The sequence below is a fragment of the Rana temporaria genome, chromosome 3 (genome assembly GCF_905171775.1).
Source record: "Rana temporaria chromosome 3, aRanTem1.1, whole genome shotgun sequence".
NCBI lineage: Eukaryota > Metazoa > Chordata > Amphibia > Anura > Ranidae > Rana > Rana temporaria.
In genome coordinates, this window is record NC_053491.1 from 13,544,328 (window position 1) to 13,566,915 (window position 22,588).

General features: G+C 51.0%; 1 protein-coding gene across 1 annotated transcript in view; it reads right to left on the reverse strand.

Moving 5' to 3' along the window:
* Nucleotides 1-244: 244 nt before the first annotated feature.
* The window catches only part of RAB11A (RAB11A, member RAS oncogene family), a 62,955-nt gene continuing 40,611 nt past the window's right edge, over nucleotides 245-22,588 (reverse strand). The window contains exons 4-5 of the mRNA XM_040342268.1: nucleotides 21,913-21,993; nucleotides 245-1,086 (exon numbers count right to left, since the gene is read on the reverse strand). Of these exons, the coding sequence (XP_040198202.1) occupies nucleotides 947-1,086; nucleotides 21,913-21,993 (221 nt within the window). The 3' untranslated portion in view covers nucleotides 245-946. The remainder of the gene's footprint in view (nucleotides 1,087-21,912; nucleotides 21,994-22,588) is intronic.

Below are 22,588 nucleotides of genomic sequence, written 5' to 3' on the forward strand. Positions count from 1 at the left end.
CGGGAGTTCCACTTTAGGGTGGAGCTCCAGCCGTGAGCTCAGATAAAGAGTCAAATGCCTAAAATTAATAATAATGCATTATATCAGCTACTAAATGAACAGCAAAGAAAAAACACAAAAAAATAAGAAGTCACTAAGCCTGTTAGAATGTAGAAGCCACCTCCTCTCAAGTCTTCCTACATATCTTCTGGCTGAAGGCCACTACGTAGAAGAAGAAGAGCATGAACAGATCCACCTGAAGTAGTATGGTTCAACAGTATAAACACTTTATTACACATCACACCTGTTTTTTTTTTTCATGTAGTTTCTAGAGATCAAAACAGCGGATCTAGCAATGAGTGACATACAAGTGACATTATCTATTACTGGTCGAGAGTGGGGAGAAAAAAAAACAAACAAAAAAAGACAAAAAGAACAAAAAAAAAGAAGAAAGATCTGTTGAGTCACAAGGTATCAGGAGAGGATGCCTCCAGCAGGCAACATGCGTTTATTTTATATATTATACAGACTTTTCTGAGTGGAGACAGGAAGAGGGGAGGGGGGAGGGGACTAGGGCAGACCTGGAATCATTGTATTTGTAGAGAAGAAAGAAGAAGGGAAGAAGGCAGAGCACAGGAAAAAGAGAAGAGAGAAAAAAGCGTGAAAGAGGATTAGATCATTTCCTTATTACAGAAAGTCAAAAATCAGAAAAAAAATTTAAGACATGTAAAAATCCAGATGGAATAGTAAAATTAAAGTTCTTACACACATACACTCAAAACAAAAAATATATTAACAAAAAACAAAAAGAAAAAAAAAAAAATAGAATTCCAAAGAGTCCAGTGCAGGACGTGGGGGAATATACAGAGCCTGGCACCTCTAGAACTGGGGCACAGGGTATTGGGCCTGACCCCCCCTCCAGAGCTGGACAGGAAATGGAAGCCTGGCACTGTGCAGGCAGCGGCCGTTATATGTTCTGACAGCACTGCATCTTTGGTTTGTTTTCAGTGGTGGGTGGGACATGTATGGGGACAACGTTGTTACTTGGGGACATGTCGTTTTCACGTCTGTCAGACATCTGCTTTTGAGACACAATGCGGTAAATTTCTGAAAAACAAAAAAAAAGAGAAATTTGGTAAAATTCAGACACAATGAGGACCTGTCACTCTTCTCTGGTAATATTCATAACAATTCCCCATCCAATAATCGCACGATAGCAGAAAGGAGAGAGACACTTATACCAGGGTTTGACAAATTTGCTTGGAATCTAGGAGCCAGCTAAAAAAGTTAGGAGCCAGAAAACGCACCCCGTCCCGACGAGCTTGCGCGCAGAAGCGAACACATGCGTGAGCAGCGCACACATGTGAGGTATCGCCGTGATTGGTAGAGCGAGAGCAATAATTCTAGCCCTAGACCTTCTCTGTAACTCAAAACATGCAACCTGTAGAATTTTTTTTAACGTCGCCTATGGAGATTTTAAAGGGTAAAAGTTTGTCGCCATTCCACGAGCGGGCGCAATTTTGAAGGGTGACATGTTGGGTATTAATTTACTCGGTGTAATATTATCTTTCATAATATTAAAAAAAATGGGGATAACTTTACTGTTGTCTTATTTTTTAATTTAAAAAAGTGTAATTTTTCCCAAAAAAGTGCGCTAAGACCGCTGCGCAAATACGGCGTGACAGAAAGTATTGCAACGATCGCCATTTTATTCTCTAGGGTGTTAGGATAAAAAATATATATAATGTTTGGGGGTTCTAATTAGAGGGAAGAAGATGGCAGTGAAAATAGTGAAAAATGACATTAGAATTGCGGTTTAACTTGTAATACCAACGGCCACCACCAGATGGCGCCCGCTCACAAAAATGTTTTTTTATTTTTTTTGCCCACCTTCCAAGCCAAGTCGCCAGGACACTATTTCTAGTCGCCATGGCGACCGGGATTTGTCGACCCCTGCTTATACAGTGATCAGCCATAATATTATGACCATTGACCGGTAACGTGAATAACAATAATCATCTTATTGCAGTAGCATCTGAAAGTGGGTGGGATAAAAGGATTTTTGTACTCACCGTAAAATCCATTTCTCTGAGTTCATAGACGGACACAGCATCCTTTGACCTTAGGGTTATGTTCCTCCTACCAGGAGATTTTAGGCAGAATTCTTACAGCACCCAAGGTGTTAAAACTTTCCTTCATGCCGCTCCTCCCAGGGGGCGTGGCTCCCCCAGGCATAACCCACACCCTGCTTCAGCAGCTTCAGTTCGTAACAAGCAGTACAAACCAAGGAGGGGTGGGTGCTGTGTCCGTCTATGAACTCAGAGAAATGGATTTTACGGTGAGTACAAAAATCCTTTTTTCTCTTTCGTTCATAGACGGACACAGCATCCTTTGACCTTAGGGACGTCCCCAAGCAGTGTCAAAAAAACGAGGGGTGGGAAAAATAACACAGCAAACAACAGGTTACACCCCAAACAAAACCGGAGTTACTCAACGGAGGAACTCCAACCTTAAACTGCCGCCTGTAACACCCTGCGGCCGAATGAGGCATCAGAAGATGCACTCACATCCACCTTATAAAACTTTGAAAAAGTGTGGACCGACGACCAGGTCGCAGCCTTACACACCTGTAACACAGAGGCTTGGTGTCGGAAAGCCCAGGAGGCTCCAATCGCCCTGGTCGAATGCGCCGTGACCCGAAAGGGAGGCGCCCGCCCCTTCAGGGCGTAGGCCTGAAGCACAACCTGTCGGATCCACCTGGAAATGGTGGCCGACGAGACTGCCAGGCCCTTACTGGGACCGGACACAGACACGAACAGCGAGTCCGACTTCCGGAACGGAGCTGTCGCCGACAAGTAAACTCGAAGGGCCCGAACCACATCCAGAGAATGTAAAACGGCTTCCTTCGGGTTCTTCGGCTGAGGACATAATGATGGAACAACAATGTCCTCGTTAATGTGAAAGGCCGAAACGACCTTCGGAAGAAAAGAAGGTCGCGGGCGCAGCACCGCCTTATCCTGATGGATGACCAAGTAGGGGGCCTTGCAAGACAAGGCCGCCAGTTCAGACACTCGTCTGATAGAGGTAATAGCTACCAGAAAGACCACCTTCTGCGACAAAGTCAGCAAGGGGATCTCCCGAATGTCCTCAAAGGGGGCACGCTGAAGCGCCGAGAGGACCAAGTTCAAGTCCCAAGAAGGTAGCGGAGGGCGCACCGGGGGGGCCACATGCCGGACCCCCTGCACAAACGTGCGAACCAAAGAGTGCGCTGCCACGGGACGCTGAAAATAAACAGCCAGAGCAGAAATCTGACTCTTGATCGTGCTCAAGGCAAGAGCCTGGTCCACTCCCCGCTGTAGGAACAGCAGGATCCGGGACACCACGTAAGTACGGGGGTGCCACTTCATCTCCTCACACATAGAGATGTATGCTTTCCATGTACGATGATACATTTTTCGAGAAGTGGACTTCCGTGCACGTATCATGGTAGAGATTACCGGGCCCGACAGGCCCCGGTCCTTCAGTACCTGGTTCTCAACAGCCACGCCGTTAAAGCCAGTGACCGTAAAGCAGGATGGAAGATCGGGCCCTGAGACAGGAGATCTTCCCTCAGAGGCAGGCGCCAGGGGGCGTCTGCCACCAGACGTACCAGGTCCGCGTACCAAGAGCGACGCGGCCAATCTGGGGCGATCAGGATCGTTTGAATCCCTTCGGCTTCCACCCTGCGCAGCAGGCGGGGTAGGAGCCTTAGAGGAGGGAAGGCGTAAATCAGGTGATATTGACCCCAGGGAGCCACTAACGCGTCTGCCCACGGGTCCCTTGACCTGGCCACAAACCGTGGTACCTTCCGATTGAGACGGGACGCCAGAAGGTCCACGTCTGGAGTGCCCCATTTTTGACACAGGATCTGAAAAACCTCCGGGTGGAGAGACCACTCCCCTTGATCCAGAGTCGTGCGACTTAGGAAGTCGGCTTGCCAATTCAGAACTCCCGGAATGTATACCGCTGACAGGGCCGGAACGGACCTTTCGGCCCACCGAAGTATGTGAGCGACCTCCGTCGCCGCGGCCGAGCTCCTTGTGCCGCCCTGATGATTGACGTACGCCACGGCCGTGGCGTTGTCGGACTGGATCCTGACAGGACGGCCCTGCAGCTCCAGGGACCACCTGACAAAGCACAGCTTGATCGCTCGGAGCTCCAGGATATTGATCGGCAGGCGGGACTCCTCCTGAGTCCAACGCCCCTGGGCTGACTGGGTGCCCCAGACGCCCCCCCAGCCGAAGAGGCTGGCATCCGTCGTGACCACTGTCCAGCGGCACGGAAGAAAAGACTTCCCGGACCGAAGAACCGGAGACGTCAGCCACCATGCCAGGGAAGACTTGGCCAGATGGCTCAACCGAATCTGGCGATCCAGAGAAGATGGGACCCTGTCCCATCGTGACAGAATCTCCTTCTGTAGTACCCTGGTGTGGAATTGGGCATACGGAACCGCCTCGAAGGAGGCCACCATCAGACCCAGAACCCGCATGCAGAAGCGAAGAGACGACCACTTCTGGGTCGACAACTGTCTCACTGCAGATTGCAGGGTCCGCAGTTTTTCCGATGGGAGGAACACTTTTGCCTCCCCCGAATCCAAAACCAGCCCCAGGTATTTCAGCCTCTGGGACGGAACCAACACTGATTTTTTGAGATTCAGAAGCCAGCCGAACTCCTGCAGAGTCCGACACGTGATGGACACGTCCTCCTCTAATTCTGAGCTTGAAGAAGCTCTCAGGAGAAGGTCGTCCAGGTATCCCACGATAGCGATCCCTCGCTGCCTTAGCAAGGCCAGGATCGGGGCGAGCACCTTGGTGAACACCCGTGGTGCCGACGCCAGCCCGAACGGGAGGGCCACGAATTGATAGTGGTCCTCCCCGATCGCAAAACGCAGATACCTTTGGTGGCTTGTGCAAACGGGGACATGCAGGTATGCGTCCATGATGTCCAAGGACGCCATGAAGTCCCCCTGGTGGAGGGCCGCTATGATAGAACGGACCGACTCCATCCTGAATCGCTGCACCTTGACAAAGGAGTTGAGGGCCTTTAGGTCCAGGACAGGGCGAACCCCTCCCTTCTTGGGAACCACGAACAGATTGGAGTAGAACCCCCGAAACCGTTCCAGCGAGGGAACCGGCACAACCACCCCTCTGTCCAGAAGATCCTGGACAGCCCCGGACAGGGCTAGCCGACGATCCGGAGGAAGCTGGAGGTTGGATGGAAAAAATCTGTTTGGGGGACAAGAAAGGAACTCTATCTTGTACCCCGAGGCGACCACCTCGCAAACCCAACGGTCGGATAGAAGAGAATTCCACCGATCCACGAAGTCGTGAAGCCGTCCCCCCACCCGAGACCCGGGCGGGGGCAGACCTTCATGCGGAAGCAGGCTTGTCCGCAGGCTTGTTTGGTTTTTTGAACCAGGGGCGCTTACGCCCGGCAGCAAGGGCTTTTTCACCTTGCGGACCTGTTCCAGCCGCGCTGGCGCACGAAAAAACCGCTTAGGGGGTAGTAAAAGTAGGACCTTGCTTGCGGCAAGGTTCCCTACCCTTCCCCGACTGAGGGAGCAAGGTGCTCTTACCTCCAGTGGCATCCTTAATAATGTCATCCAGGGATGCCCCCAAAAGCCGTCCGCCCTTAAAGGGCAAATCCACCAAGGCCTTTTTTGAGGACTGGTCAGCCGACCAGCACTTCAGCCATATAAGGCGGCGCAGAACCACTGCGTAGACAGAAGCCCTGGAAAGCAAAGGAATCTAATCCATATCCGCCTCGCAGAGAAACTTCTGACCCTGAATCAACTGTTCAGCCAGGTCCCTAGAGGACTCGGAAGCCCCCTGGACCTCCAGGTCCTGCAGCAGGAGCTTCGCCCTTTCAGTCAGCGTCTGAGCTACCAGGGCTCCGGCCAGAGCCGGCCTTACCACCGAACCCACCACCGAGAACAGGGAGCGGGCCACGGCCTCCACTCTCCTATCAGCGGGGTCCTTGAAAGCAGGAGCCCCCTCCACAGGCAACGTAGTAGCCTTACTCAGTCTGGACACAGGAGGGTCCACCGACGGAGGAGTGACCCACTTTTTTAAAAAGTCCTTCTCCAGGGGGTAACGGGTAGCAAAGCTTTTAGGAACAGTAAAAGCCTTTTGCGGTGTATCCCATTCCTTATACAACAAATTGTCCAAATAAGGAACACAAGGGAATACCTTAGCGGTACGCGGTGGTTTGCGGAATCCAAAAGGGACTGACACCGCTGGTGTCTCCGCCACATCCTCTAAATGAAGAGTCTCACGTACCGCAGTAATAAGAGCTCCAACAAATTCCTTATCAGCAGACTCCGCAGCAGAGTCATCCTCGCTGTCCATGTGGGTTAAGCCCGCATCCTCTGACATGACAGAACCAGAAGCAGCAACAGCGTTATCAGATTCTGCGTCAGAGATATCCCCAGAAACAGCCTCCGGGGGGGGGGGGGGGGGGCTTTTTACCCCCCAACCGAGCACTGGCAGCTTCAAACCTGGTGAGAAAAGACTCCAGGACAGCCGACACCGATTCAACAGATGTGGCAGGGGGAGGGGCGCTTAGGGTTAATTCCGGCATTGTGAGGAATGAGGGGCCTGATTCAGGCTCCATATTGCAGCTGCCGTGTCACCCCCACTGCCAATGGCAGGAAAAAAGTCCCCCACAGGTCACCTCCCGGCCGCTAGAGCACAGTCTGGGGCCCCCTGAGACTCACCACCCCCCTGGTACAGCGCGGTCTGTGAAGGACAAGTGTGTGCTGAGGAGAAGCTGCAGCGCTGCGTCTGTCCCCTCAGATGATTCGCGGTCTTTTTTCCCCGCCGAAACGGCCACTAGAGGCCGAACTAGTGCTGAAAACGGCGCCGGCCACAAGAAAATGGCCGCCGAATAATACAAGCGCGGCTCCGGCAAAATGGCCGCCGTTGCGCAGTTTTAAAAAGACAGTGTACCCAAAAATGACAGTACACCAAAACAGTACACAGCACACACAAAAATGCCCAGAATGTCCACCACAGTCCCCTGCAGTGACACAGAACAGCCCCAGCCATACCCGAGTGAAAAAAATATGAGCCCCAGGGAAAAAAAAACCCTGCACAGCCGTCACCCAAAGGGGAAGGAGGGAGAGGAAAGCAGGGGAAAACCCTCAGTCGACCTCCCAAGGGAAAACATTCCAGCCAGACCACTTACCTGAGTAAGGGGCCACTACTTACCTGTCCTGCGACTACCCGGCTGGAGGTATCCCAGACAGAACCAACGTCCGCGAACGGCATGGCTGTCAGCCAGACACACTGTGACAAGGCCATAGAGACCGGTCATATGTGTGCCCTAGAACCGAAGTTCCCCGGCCGCCCCTGGAGCAATGGGGCCTGTCGTGGACGTCCCAAAGCGGAGCTGAGGGCCGGCACACGCTCGAAGGCCGAACCTGGGGGGACTACAAGGGTCGAGGACCCAGCCTGTCACCCAGTCGGCTGTTGATAGAAGAATCGCAGGATTCAAAATAAAAATAAAATAAAAAAGCGAGAAAAAACTCGCAAAATGCAAAAAAATTTTGCAAGAAAAAACTCCAGAGTCCAGGACTCCAGAGAGAGCCTGACTCTCCTGACGGTTAGGCAGAAACAAACTGAAGCTGCTGAAGCAGGGTGTGGGTTATGCCTGGGGGAGCCACGCCCCCTGGGAGGAGCGGCATGAAGGAAAGTTTTAACACCTTGGGTGCTGTAAGAATTCTGCCTAAAATCTCCTGGTAGGAGGAACATAACCCTAAGGTCAAAGGATGCTGTGTCCGTCTATGAACGAAAGAGAAATATTAACCGCTTGCCGACCAGCCGCCGCCATACATGTCTGCTCTCCTGCGCAAACCACCGTAGGTGTACCCCGGTCTTTGCACAGGCGATAGCGGGTGTGCCACGGGCGCATACCCGTAAACTCTATGTCCGCCGGTGACCAGCGATCGCGGTTTACAGAGGTAAAACGGGGAACTATTAGTGTAAACAAGGCAATTCCCCGTTCTGCCAGATAACACATCAGATCTTCTGTTACCAGTGATCTCTGTCATGTCCCTTGTAGCCCATCCCCCCTACAGTTAGAACACACCCAGTGAACACACATCCCTTTCCTGCCAGTGTAACTTTTACATTGATCAGTGCATTTTTATAGTGCCGATATAAATGTCACTGGTCCCTATTTGGGGTCAGATTTGTCCACCGCAATGTGTCAGTCCTGCTAAAAAGTAAAAAAAATAAAATTCTCTAAATCTATCCCATAGTTTGCAGACACAATAACTTTTGTGCAAACAAATCAATATACACCTATAGCGATTTTTTTATTTGGGATATGCATTATAGCAGAAAGTAAACAAAAATGTTTAAAATTTACATTTTTTTTTGTTTATAGCTCAAAAAATAAAACAGCAGAGGTGATCAAATACCACCAAAAGAAATCTCTATTTGTGGAGAAAAAAGGACGCCAATTTTGTTTGGGTACATGAGCAATAGCGACCTCCCCCCCGTCACTGGCGACAGCGGGAGCAATAGCGACCCCCCCTCCCCCATCGTCACTGGCGACCGTGGGAGCAATAGCGACCCCCCCCACCGTCACTGACGACCGCGGGAGCAATAGCGACCCTCCTCACCGTCACTGGCAACCGCGGGAGCAATAGCAACCCCCCCCACCGTCACTGGCGACCGCGGGAGCAATAGCGACCCCCCCCCACCGTCACTGGCGACCGTGGGAGCAATAGCGACCCCCCCCACCAGCGACCGCGGGAACAATAGCGATCCCCCCCCCCCACCGTCACTGGCAACCGCGGAAGCAATAGCGACCCCTCCCACCGTCACCGGCGACCGCGGGAACAATAGCGACCCCCCCACTGTCACTGGCGACCGCGGGAGCAATAGCAACCCCCCCCCACCGTCACTGGCGACCGCGGGAGCAATAGCGACCCCCCCCCACCGTCACTGGCGACCGCGGGAGCAATAGCGACCCCCACCGTCACTGGCGACCGCGGGAGCAATAGCGACCTCCCCCACCGTCACTGGCGACCGCGGGAGCAATAGCGACCTCCCCCACCGTCACTGGCAACCGCGGAAGCAATAGCGACCCCCCCCACCAGCGACCGCGGGAACAATAGCGATCCCCCCCCACCGTCACTGGCAACCGCGGAAGCAATAGCGACCCCTCCCACCGTCACCGGCGACCGCGGGAACAATAGCGACCCCCTTACCGTCACTGGCGACCGCGGGAGCAATAGCGACCCCCCCCACCGTCACTGGCGACCGCGGGAGCAATAGCAACCCCCCCCACCGTCACTGGCGACCGCGGGAGCACTAGCGACCCCCCCCCACCGTCACTGGCGACCGCGGGAGCAATAGCGACCCCCACCGTCACTGGCGACCGCGGGAGCAATAGCGACCTCCCCCACCGTCACTGGCGACCGCGGGAGCAATAGCGACCTCCCCCACCGTCACTGGCGTCCGCGGGAGGCAATAGTGACCACCCCCACTGGCGTCCGTGGGAGGCAATGGCGACCGCCCCCCCCCCCCTCCCGTCACTGTCATCCGTGGGAGGCAATGGCGCCCGCCACCCCCCCCCCCTCCCGTCACTGTCATGCGTGGGAGGCAATGGCGCCCCCATGTCACTGGCAGAAATACACGCCCTTCTGAAACATTTAGAATTATTCTCTGATGGGGCTCACAGTCTCTAGGGAAAGGGGAGAATCCAAGTTCACACAAAGCCACTAACTGCCTGAACTTCATTCCTGCCAAGATCCTTCAGAAAGATGAATGGTCGTTCGCACGTCAGAGGAGCAAAAGCAAAACAAATCTGACTGTATAAACACTTGCATACAGTTTAGTTTATAGTTAAACCGTTTTATAATACTGAAAGGAAAAAAAAACTTCTAGAGGACTACTTTAAAACAGCTTGATATCTGCCAGCCCTTAAAGGACATCTATAGAGGGATCGCTGCTGGCATATATGTGAAGTCAGCACTGTGTGTTCTCTTCTCCCTATCTTCTGACCTTGAGAATATCTGTGTCCTGAAAGCAATGTCGTATTCATCACCAAAGTACACACAGGATCTAAGAACAGGAAAAGGGAAGTGTACACAACAGCAAAAGACCTTTCCAAATAAGCCGGGGACACTAGAAATGTCAGGCTTGGTCCAACGTTTTTATAATCTTTACAATAACAGCCATTCGGCACGATTAAAAACACATATATATATATTTTTTTAAACATACAAGTAGCAGCAATTTAGGCTCCATCCACATATGTGCAACTTCGGACACTGAGATGGTAAAGTCTCATTTTTCTTTCTATAAAAATAACAAATATAATATACTTACCTGCTCTGTGTAGTGGATGTGCACAGAGCAGCCCAGATCCTCCTCTTCTGGTGATCCCGCCCCCCGCTCCTGTTCAGTGCCCGCCCCAGCCATATGGGGCACCCGAGCAAGTCCCACCCCCTCCCTCTCCTGATTGGCTGCCGCCGGTCAGCTATCCAATGGCTGGGTCGGGGACAAAGCTGGACGCGTTAGGGGGGCTACTGCACACAAGTTGTGCTTTATCTTCATGCATCGAATGCATGGAGAGAGAAAAAAAAAAAAAAAAAAAAAACACATTCTCCCTTTACAACCCCTTTAACCACTTGCTTACTGGGCACATATACCCCCCTCCTGCCCAGGTGAAATTTCAGCTTCCGGCACTGCGTCGCTTTAACCGACAATTGCGCGGTCGTGCGACGTGGCTCCCAAACAAAATTGACGTGCTTTTTTCTCCACAAATAAAGCTTTCTTTTGGTGGTATTTGATCACCTCTGCGTTTTTTTTTTTTCGCTATAAACAAAAAGCGACAATTTTGAAAAAGGTTTTAATATTTTTTACTTGTTGCTATAATAAATAGCCCAATTTAAAAAAAAAAAAAAAATGTTTCTCACTCTAAGCCGATACGTATTCTTCTACGCAATAAGCGACTGGTTTGCGCAAAAGTTATAGCGCCTACAAAATAGGGGACAGAATTATTATTTATTTATTTTACTAGTAATGGCGGCGATCTGAAATTTTTATTGGAACTGCGACATTATGGCGGACACATCGGACACTTTTGACACATTTTTGGCACCACATTTATACTGCTATAAATATGCACTAATTACTGTATAAATGTGGCATTGAAGAGGTTAACACTAGGGAGTGAGGAAGTGATTAAATGTCTACCCTGCATAGTGTTTCTAACTGTGGGGGGAGGGGACTGACTGGGGGAGGTGACCGATCTGTGTCCCTATGTACAAGAGACACAGATCAATCTCCTCTCCCTGACAGGACATGGATCTGTGCGTTTACACCCACAGATCCACGTCCTTGTCTCTGTAACCGCCGATCACATGTGCCCAGAGGACATCGCGGCCGCCAGGCACTCGCATCGGCATCTCAGTCATGTGGCGGGCGCTCACGCGCCCCCCAGTGGCCCGGAGGCCGTATGAAGACGGCGTCCCAGAGATTTAGAACCACACTGCGGCCGTATATATTCGTACGGCCGTCAGGAAGTGGTTAAAGCCGCAGCAACTTTAAAAAGGTTCATGCACTACTTTGGTTCCGACTTTCATGCAACTTGAGTGCCATTGACTGCAATGTAAACCCTCAAATGATGCATGAAAGTTGCACCTGAATGTTACATGCGACAGATGTTCACCATCATTGGTCAAAGCCGAAGTTGCATCCATCCAAAGTCGCATTAAAGTTAAACGACTTTAGAGTCATACAAGTGTGACTGGAGCCTTACACACCATTCACACTTGTACGACTCGTCATGCGATTTTTTGATGTCCAAAGCCGCATGACAAGTCACACCCCATGTTTTTCAAGGATAACCATTCATATATCTACAACTTAAAGCGGTCCTCCACCCTAAAGTGGAGTCCCGCTGATCGGAACCCTCCCCCCCTCCGGTGTCACATTTGACACCTTTCAGGGGGGAGGGGGGTGCAGACACCTGTCTAAAGACAGGTATTTGCACCCACTTCCGGCCACACGATACGGGCGAAAGACGGGCATTCCGTCACATCCCGTCTGTCCCCCGTTGTGTGCTGGGAACACTCGGCTCCCAGCACACAGCGTGTGAGCCAATCGGCGGGCGCAGCGCGACTCGCGCATGCGCCGTAGGGAACCGGGCAGTGAAGCCGCAGCGCTTCACTTCCTGGTTCCCTCAGCGTGGATGGCGGGGGGAGCAGCAGAGTGACGAGCGATCGCTCGTGCTCTGCTGCGATCGGCGCTGGACTCCAGGACAGGTAAGTGTCCTAATATTAAAAGTCAGCAGCTGCAGTATTTGTAGCTGCTGACTTTTAATATTTTGTTCCCATGGCACATCCGCTTTAAAGTCACAACGACTTTAAAGTAGTTCAGTCATGGGCCATAGTCTTCCATGTTAGCCGTCAAAAGTTGCATGAAAGTCGTACCTGAATGTTTTACATGCAACAGGGGGTCGGACTTTGCAGAGGGACACATCCAAGTCTCACCTCTCCCAAGTCGCGTCAAAGTTGCACAAATTCTGAGTCATACAAGTATATGGAGCCTACTCCCCTGCTCTGTAATGGTTTTGCACAGAGCAACGTCGATTCTCCTCTTCTCGGGTCCCTCACCGGCTCTCCTGTCTCTCCCCCCCCCCCCTGTACCCCCAATGCAATTTGCTTGCTCAGGGGGCATGTGTGTGGCTCACTCCATTGGCCGGCTCTGTGTGGAGGATGGAGAGATGCAGGATCTCTAGGAGTTTTTCAGTCAGTCATTCTTAATTACCGTATTTTCCGGCGTATAAGATGACTTTTTGCATCTAAAATCATGCCCCAAAAGTCGGGGGTCGTCTTATACGCTGGGTACCTTTCTGTCAGACAGCGGCCATCCATTATTCAAAAGCCGCGCCTCCTCCTCTGACTGTTCCGTGATAGGCGGAACACTAATTTTCCCAGCAGAGCCTCTGTTCAGTGTTCCGTCTATCACGGATGCCTTCTCAGCCTCGGCCGAGAGGACGTCTGTGATAGGCGGAACACTGAACAGAGGCTCTGCTGGGAAAATGACCAGTTACACTTACCGGTAGCTGGATTTCTACGATGTCTTACAGGACGGCACGCTGAGAGTAGACTGGCCACCTGACAGGAAACACAATCAAAAAAGAGGTTAAAAGGCCCCACCCTTCCCATGTGCCTCAGTTTGTAGATAAGTAACCGCTATTAGAACACGGTCCTAGGACCTAATAAAAAAATAACTCCGAATAGCAGTAAATAACAGGGAGGGAAGTAGGCCTGCCGTCCTGTAAGACATCGTAGAAATCCAGCTACCGGTAAGTGTAACTGGTCATTTCTCCCTCGTCTTCCAGGACGGCACGCTGAGAAAAAAGCAAGCAATCTTTGGGCCTACCTTAGGGCGGGACCACCGTCTGTAGGACCTTCCTACCAAATACCAGATCTTGCGGTGACAGCAGTTCGACTCTGTAATGTCTGACGAACGTATTCTGGCTTGACCAGGTCGCCGCTTTACATATTTGTTCTATGGAAGCTCCTGCTCTTTCTGCCCAGGAGGCTGCCAGTGATCGGGTGGAATGGGCCTTGATAACAGGAACTGGTCTACCCGCTAAGGTGTAGGATAAAGAAATAGCCTGCCTGATCCATCTGGATATAGAAGCTTTTGTTGCCTGCTGACCCTTTTTCTGACCAGAAAAATTAACCAAAAGATGAGGGGAATTCTTAAACTCACTTACCCTCTCTAAATAAATCAAAAGACAACGTCTTACGTCCAAGCAATGAAAAGTAGCCTCCTTCTCATTCTTGGGATCTGCGCAAAACGAAGGGAGGACTACCTCCTGGGATCTGTGGAACTTAGTTGCCACTTTGGGCAGGTACAGAGGATCCTGACTCAGTACCACCCTGTCTTCAAAAACCCGAAGAAAGGGTTCCTTAATGGAAAAAGCATGCATGTCTCCAACTCTTTTGGCAGACGTGATAGCCAACAAAAAAGTAAATTTAAAGGAAAGTAATTTAATTGGAATACTATCTATAGGTTCGAATGGTGCCTTAGATAGCTGATTCAAGACTAGGGAGAGGTCCCAAGGGGGAACTCTAGAGACTTTTATAGGGGAAAGTCTGTCCCTGGCTGTCAGAAACCTCCTAATAAGAGGATCCCCAGAAAGGCTCCTGTCCAAAAAATAGGACAAGGCCGTAACTTGGACTCTCAAGGTCTTAGTGGCTAAGCCTAGTTCCACCCCATCCTGGAGGAAATCCAGGATGACGGGGATGTCAGGGTAGGAGATCTGTTTCGCGGAGCACCAGCGCGAAAAGACCCCCCAGATTCTTGCATAGATGAGTCTGGTGACTTTCTTGCGACTAGCCAACAGGGTTCCTATCACCTTTTCCGAACAGCCTCTCTGCTGCAGGTTCCACCTCTCAAGAGCCATGCCGTCAGGCTGAAGAATTCTGGGTTCGGATGAGAGACCGGCCCCTGCCGCAGAAGACCCGCCCGGGGAGGGAGAGGAAGCGGGGGAGCTAGAGCCCAATGTTTCAGGGTGGGGAACCAGGACCTCTTGGGCCACCAAGGAGCGATTAAAATCAGGTTGGTGTCTGAGGCGTTCAATTTTTGCAGAACCCTTGGGATGAGATTCAAGGGAGGAAAGGCGTAGGCCAACCGGAATCTCCAGGGTTGAGCCAACGCATCCACCCCCAGTGAACCCTGCTCTCGGGAGAGGGAAAAGAACCTGCTCACCTTTTTGTTCCCCTTGCACGCAAAGAGGTCTACTTCTGGGCGACCGAGCTGTTGGCAAATCCAGCTGAAGGTCTCCGGGCATAATTCCCATTCCCCCTGAAGGATGGGCTGGCGGCTCAGAAAATCGGCCTCCAGATTGAGGGTTCCTCTTATATGGACCGCTAGAAGAGAGGGCACCCTCTGTTCTACCCAACTTAGGATCCTCAGGGAGAGGGCTAGGAGAGAGTGTGACCTGGTGCCCCCCTGCCGGTTGAGAAAGGCGATCGTAGTCGCGTTGTCGGAGAGGACTAGGACCTCTCGGCCCTGAATTCTCTCCTCGAAGGCTTCCAGAGCCTCCCCAACCGCCAATAACTCCCGGTAGTTGGAAGAAGCCCGCCTTTGCTGGGGATTCCAAGAACCCTGGGCTCGAAGTTCCTCCGTATGGGCTCCCCACCCCCAGCTGCTGGCATCTGTAGTGACTTTGATCGGGTTGACCTGACTCCACAGACGACCCTTTAAAAGGTTCTGGGGCAATAGCCACCATTGTAAGGTGTCTTTTACTGGAACCGGGATACTGACCCTGGTATCCAACGTCTCTTCCGTTCCCCCCCAAGATGAGAGAAGGAAGGCCTGCAGGGGCCTTGAGTGGAGTTGTGCCCAAGGAACTGCCGGGATGCACGAAGTCATCCGTCCCAACAACCTCATGATTTCTCTGAAAGAGGAATCTACAGCCGCCACTAGGGACCTGACCGCTGTCATAAGACCCTGTGCTTTGTCTTGGGATAAGACAAGCTTCCTTTCTAGGGAGTCTATAAGAAAACCTAGGTACATCTTCCTTTGTTCTGGAAGGAGAGAAGACTTCTCCCTGTTCACGATCCAACCAAGGGATTCCAGGGTGGTTATGACAGTGGCCAGGTCCAGAAGGAGCTGATCCCGACTCAGGTTGAAGAGTAAAAGGTCGTCCAAGTAAGGGACGAGGGAGATCCCCTTTAAATGTAGAAAAGCCATCACCTCTGCCAGGACCTTCGTAAACACCCTCGGACTGGAAGCCAGTCCGAAGGGGAGGGCCGAGAACTGCCAGTGCTGAACTCCTTGGGCAGAGGTGAGGGCGAATCTGAGGAATCTCTGGTGATCCGGACAAATAGGAACGTGAAGGTAAGCATCCCTCAAGTCTATTGTCACCATGAACACGCCTTCTAACAAGAGGCCCCTGAGACTGTACACATTCTCCATACGAAATTTTTTGTATTGAAGATGCACATTTAGGGGTCTGAGATTGATGATCAATCTGAATTTCCCGAGTGGTTTGGGAACGACAAAAATATGGGAGTATACTCCCTGGCCCTCTTGATTTGGAGGGACTGGGACTATGACTCCCTGTTCGGCCAGGCTGGCAACGTTCTGGGAAAGTCCAGCGGCTTTGCGAGGATCGCTTGGTAGGTGTGCGAGGAGAAAAATGGGGGGAGGAAACTGGCGGAATTCTAGCCTGTAACCTTCCCTGATGATCTGAAGGACGTGAGGACTCCTGGTTATCTCCTCCCAAGCGGGAAGGAACCTGGAGAGCCTGCCCCCTACCCTCTCGTCACTTGGGATCCTTTTCACCAGGCTTGGGGCTGGAAAAAAGGATCCCACTCTTTGGCTTATCCTTTCCAAACCCCCAGCGCCTGCCGGGTGCCGATTTCTTCCCTGGGGGGGGGTTTTTCCACTGGTTGGGACGAAAAAACTTCCCCCTATTTGCTCTAGGTTTGGAGGGAAATTTATTTCCTTTTTCAGAGGATCTCGCTAGGGCCTGATCTAATGCGGTGCCGAACAGGAGGGAACCCTCAAACGGAATCGCACACAAGCGTTTTTTTGACGCAAGGTCGCCCCTCCAAGTTTTCAGCCAGACAGCTCTCCTAGAAGCATTAATAAGTGCTCCAGTCTTGGCTGAAGCGCGAACCGTCTCAATAGCTGCGTCTGCCAAATAGGCTACCGCACTGCCGATCACCTGGAGGGACTCTTGAGTTTCTCTAGACTTGGAAGAACTTGCTAGATGATCTAACAGCCTGGAAGTCCAAGCGGCAGTGTTCCTTGCGACGCATGCTGAAGCTAACGCAGGACCCAAAGCGGCTGCATTGGCTTCCCAGGCTCTACGGAGGGAGGTATCAGCACGCCTATCCATGGCATCCCTTAAACTCCCTGCATCCTCAAAAGAGAGATCGGATTGTCTAGAGACCTGAGCTAAAGATGCGTCAAGACGAGGAACTTTAAAAAAGGTATCCTCCACCTCATCTTTAAAGGGGCAGCGGCGTTTCCAGGTCTTAAACTTGGGAAGTTTCTTTTCTGGCTCAGCCCATTCCCTCCGGATAATATCCTTGAGGGATTGATGCACTGGGATAGTCTTAGACTGAGGCTTAATTAAACCCAAATACATCCTGTCCTGGGCTGAAACCTGCTCTGCTGGATGTTGGATCTGCTCAGAGGCGTAAATGGCTGCGAGAAGACCCTCCATATCATCTGCGGAAAATATATATTTCCCAGACCTGGCATCCTCGTCCTCTTCCTCCGCCTGGCTTTCCACCAGGCCCTCTTCTTGAAGAGTGACCTCAGAATCCTCGGAGTCAGAGGAAGGAGCCTTCCTAGTTCGCTGGCGGGAACCCAGCCGCGCAGAAGTGGATCCCTCCTGAGACGAAGGACCAGGTACAGGGGGATCAGACTCCCTACTTTTCAAGGAAGATTTAAAATCCTTGAGAGTGGCGAGCATTTCTGACTGCACAGAGAGAAAATCCTTCATGATTTGCGAGGTCTCTTTCCCAGCTAGTTTAAGGATACACTTGGAGCAAAAGGGTTTGCTATAGTCTGTCGGGAGCTTATCATTACAATTCCCACATTTCTTAATTTTTTTAAGGGGTTTAGTAGATCTACTGGCTTCCCCCTGGGCAGAAGGGTCCTCTCCTAAAACATAATGTAAAATAGAAAGGCCCATTAGCAACATACTCTCACAGCTGAGGTTCTACAACAAGAGGGGGGGGGGCCCCCACCCCCGAACACAAGGAGGACTCACCCCGGGTGGACTCCTCAGCAGCCAGGTCTGTCAGACGGTCCTCCATGATGAGGGCGCCCGGCCCTTCTCTCTCCCCGGCTGCGTGTTGCTCTGCCTCTGCTGTGCTCTGCAGCGAAAATGTGGCATCCGTCGGTGGAGGCCGCCATCTTGTAGGGGCGGAGTGACGTCACGCCGTCGGACGGCGTGCGCGTCATCAATACGCGCCCAGCAAGTGACGGCGCCGCTCGGAGCGGCGCCCAGCCCAGCCGACACCACGCTGCAGAGGGGAAGTCTCCCTGTAAGGTAGGAGGGAAGACGGGGGGGGAGAGAGGTACGGCCGCCTCAGAGCACTAGGGAAGCCTTGCTAGCTAGGAGGCTCTGGCGTCCAGGGAGGCACTCTTCTTAGTTAGCACTTTCAGCCTCCCTAGACCATAAAGAAGGGATACCCCCCCGGGAAAGTGCAAGCACCTTGACCGGACCCAAAAGCACCCAGTACCTGTGGTCTAGACTCCGGGGGGAGGACCACCAGCCCCAGGCCTTAGGTCAGCTTGAAAATAAAAAACTGTTTCGCTGTAGGGGAAACACAATCAGAAACTGAGGCACATGGGAAGGGTGGGGCCTTTTAACCTCTTTTTTGATTGTGTTTCCTGTCAGGTGGCCAGTCTACTCTCAGCGTGCCGTCCTGGAAGACGAGGGAGAAATGAGTGTTCCGCCTATCACGGAACAGCCCGAGGAGGCGGTGCGGCTTTTGAATAATGGATGGACGCCGTCTGACTGACCGACTCTGAAAACAGGAGAAGGTAGGGAGATCATCGAGGCAGGGAATGGAATGGCCCAGTGAGGCATGCATAGATGGCCCCGTGAGGCATGCATAGATGGCCCCGTGAGGCATGCATAGATGGCCCCGTGAGGCATGCATAGATGGCCCCGTGAGGCATGCATAGATGGCCCCGTGAGGCATGCATAGATGGCACCGTGAGGCATGCATAGATGGCCCCGTGAGGCATGCATAGATGGCCCCGTGAGGCATGCATAGATGGCACCGTGAGGCATGCATAGATGGCACCGTGAGGCATGTATAGATGGCCCAGTGAGGCATGTATAGATGGCCCAGTGAGGCATGTATAGATGGCCCAGTGAGGGGTCATCTTATACAGTGAGTATATCCAAAAAACAACATTTTAGCTGGAAAATTAGGGGGTCGTCTTATACACCCAGTCGTCTTATACCCTGGCAAATACGGTAGATATGTAAATTGTCCAACACCTTTATTTTCTGATTCTGACATATCAAGGGCATTGTTTAACTTTGTTCAAAGCTGCACAGTTTGTTTTTATCTACAAGCTCCTTTTACTTGTACAAGTAGTTATTTATTTTTAGTAAAGGTCAACTATGCCTTTAAAGCGGAACTATACTCACCTTGAATGCAGCAATGCACTGTCCCCGGCACTCACAACCGGCTGCTGACATCTTCGAGGGGCCGGCTTCTGGTCTCGATCACCGGCCGCAGATCATCACTCCTGCGCATGCAACGCTGCATCTGTCCCCTGGTGTCTCTACACTGAAAACCGAGCGATTGACCGCCACCCATCTCTGGGTTCTCATAGCTCCCCAAGCAGAGAGCTGCTGCCTGTCAATCACAGCTCTCTGCTCCCTCACAGGAGCGCTGAGCTGGAGGCCGGCCCAGGCTCTCAGCAGGTCGCTAAAAGGCCAAGCCGGGTGTCAGTCCAGGGATCTGGGCTGATCCCGACTTAGTGGTCAAGATGATGCGGTGCCTGGGACTGGCTCTGTGATGTATTTAGAGAGCGGCCTTCATCTCATTCTCTGCTGAAACCGGGTCACAGGAGTGCAGAATGAACTGCGATCTAAAGGAGAAGTACAGCCAAACAAGCTTTCCTGTACTTCTCCTTCAATGCAGAAAGACAAAGCATGTCTCTTCTGCATTACAAATCCTGCCTGTCCGCTGTTTTCATTCCCAGCCTAAAGTTCCACTTTAAAGGGGCTGTGAAGGTACATGTTTTTACACCTTAATGCATTCTATGCATTAAGGTGAAAAAACATCCGAGCATTAGCGCCCCTCCCCATCTCCCCCGAGCCCTTATTTACTTACCTGCCCCCTCGAAAGTCCCACGCCGCGAGCATGCTGGCTTCTTGGCCGGGCTTATGGCTCATTCATTGGTTGATTGAAAGCAGCGCAGTCATTGGCTCACGCTGCTTGTCAATCACATCGAATGACGCAGGGCCGAGTGATACAGTGAGCGGCTATAGCCACCAGCTGTATCACGGGAGCATGCCCGCAAGAACTTACCACCATGCGAGGGAGCTTGCATGAAGGTGGATAGTTCCTGCGAGGGGGAGCCGAGACAGCCGCCGAGGGACCCCAGAAGACAGGGTTAGGGGCCACTCTGTGCAAATTGAGCTGCACAGTGGAGGCAAGTATAACATGTTTGTTATTGTACAAAAAAAAAAAATTCCTTTAGTGTTCCTTTAAGCAACAAAAGTGGGAGGTGCTGGCCAAAGCCAATTACGTTTTGGTTCTCCTTTTATGAAAAAGCAGATTGGATTCTATAGGCAACAACTTAAAGTTTAATAATTTAGCTTCTCAGAGTTGAACGCTGGCCATGTATGCATTGCTTTTTCATTTATGTGATCATTTATGACCATAATAAGGCTGTTAATAAAAATGGTGCTGTGAATATGAATACAATTGTTTTAACCACTTAACGACCGCCGCCTGTAGATATACGTCCACAGAATGGCACGGCTGGGCAGATGTACCAGTACGTCTAACCGGTCGCGGGACCGCGTGATCCGCGGACCCGATGGCCGCTGGGGTCTCTTTTATAGCACAAAAAATAAAAATCGCAGAGGCAATCAAATACCATCAAAAGAAAGCTCTATTTGTTGGAAGAAAAGGACGCAAATTTTGTTTCAGGACAACATTGCATGACCGCGCAATTACCAGTTAAAGCAGCGCTGCAGTGCCAAATTGTAAAAGCACCTCTGGGCATTTAGCTGCATATTGGTCCGGGGCTTAAGTGGTTAATAAAAAAAAAAAATCACATTGTTTTGCAGATTAAAAAGAATAAAGTGAATTTTTTTACTTTCCTGGAAAGCATCGCACCCGCTTTTTTATTATTATTATTCTTTAAAACAATTGTATTCAGTATTCATATTCACTGCACCATTTTTGCAGGACTCCTGCAACCATCTAAGTGTATCCGTCTGCCCTTACCTCCAGATACTTAGTGACAGGAAGAGAGAATGAACAGTGCCATGGTAGTTTATTGAAACTACAAGTTGAAATCCCCCAAAGGTTGTCAGGACTTGTAGTTTCCCTTTCACAGAACTCTGAATTCATGGCGCAGCCAGGTGGGCGGAGTTGCGAACAGCCATATCTTTTTTTAAATAGTGGGGGGCGTGCGCAAGAGGCGGCTGCTGCTGCTGCTGGAACATGTTCCACCCTAAATACGGAAAGTGCACCAAACCCCGCAGATAACAGGTCTATGGCTCAGTGCAGGTAACCCGCAGCCCATTAACCCCTGCAGAACAGATATGCCCATATATACACTGATTTTAGTAATAATCTTACCTTAATAACAGTCTTCCATTCAGGTATCGCCGGCTGTTCCAATCAGAGTGCATTTGATATCACTCCGCCTGTGACAGGAGCCGGCGTTATACAGGAAGCATCAGCTTATGCATCTCTGCAGCTGCTTGCTACCTCTAACACCAGCTATATTAACAGTACTGATGCTCTAGGATAGAGAGTCGGCAACCCGAGATCTGAGCGTGCCAACCCGCCATCCCAGAGCAGGAGGTCGCGGGTGACAGAGGGGGCCACTCCTGCTTTAATGCATATACATACTGATTTTTTGGTTGTGGGTTTAGTTACCCTTTAAGCTTCATGCGTATGTCGCGCACAAAATCACGCACCAGCTAGCCGCGTTTGGGGTGACCATTATTGGCGGGCGAGTGAACCGCACGTTTTTTTCACAGATGAATGGAGCCTAAAAGTGGAGACTGCCGTATTGTTTGCTAGGTCCAAAACCACCACCTTTTATTACTTGTATCCTATCCTGTGGTGCCATGCCAAACAAGCACCTAGAGCATAGCTGACAAGATCGATCGTAGCAGTGCTCATGCGTTTACCTGTCAGGATCGTTTGGAAAGCAGCCTCCACATTTGTAGAGTCCAGGGCTGAAGTCTCGATGAAGGACAAACCATTCTTTTCTGTACAAGAGAAAAATTGCAAGTCAGATTAGGTGAGAACATAAAAACAAATGCTTTAATATTACAAAGAAACAGGCATTCATAGCAGCAAAGCAACGCACAGTAATCAGCATTTTTAATATAGAGGAAAAGGCTGGGGGAAAAAAAAAAAACACACAAAACACATGTAGATGCGTTTTACATGCGTTTCTATGCAAGTCTATAGAACCAAAAATGGCATCTGCTGCGGGTAAAAAAAAAGTCCTTGACTCTTTCCAAAACGCGCACCAGTTGAAAAACTGCATAGATGTGAACGTGACCCATAGTAAATAGTGTTAAAATGGACTGTAGTGCGTTTCTGCAAATCTGAAGACGCACTGCAAAATGCGTAGGTGTGAACCAGGCCTAAGTAGATTTTAGATATAAATTGCCGTTTGACAACATAGTTTTGATATATCAACTGTTTATAGAGAAGAAAACACACACACACACACACACACACACACACACACACACACACACACACACACACACACACACACACACACACACACACACACACACACACACACACACACACACACACACACACACACACACACACACACACACACAC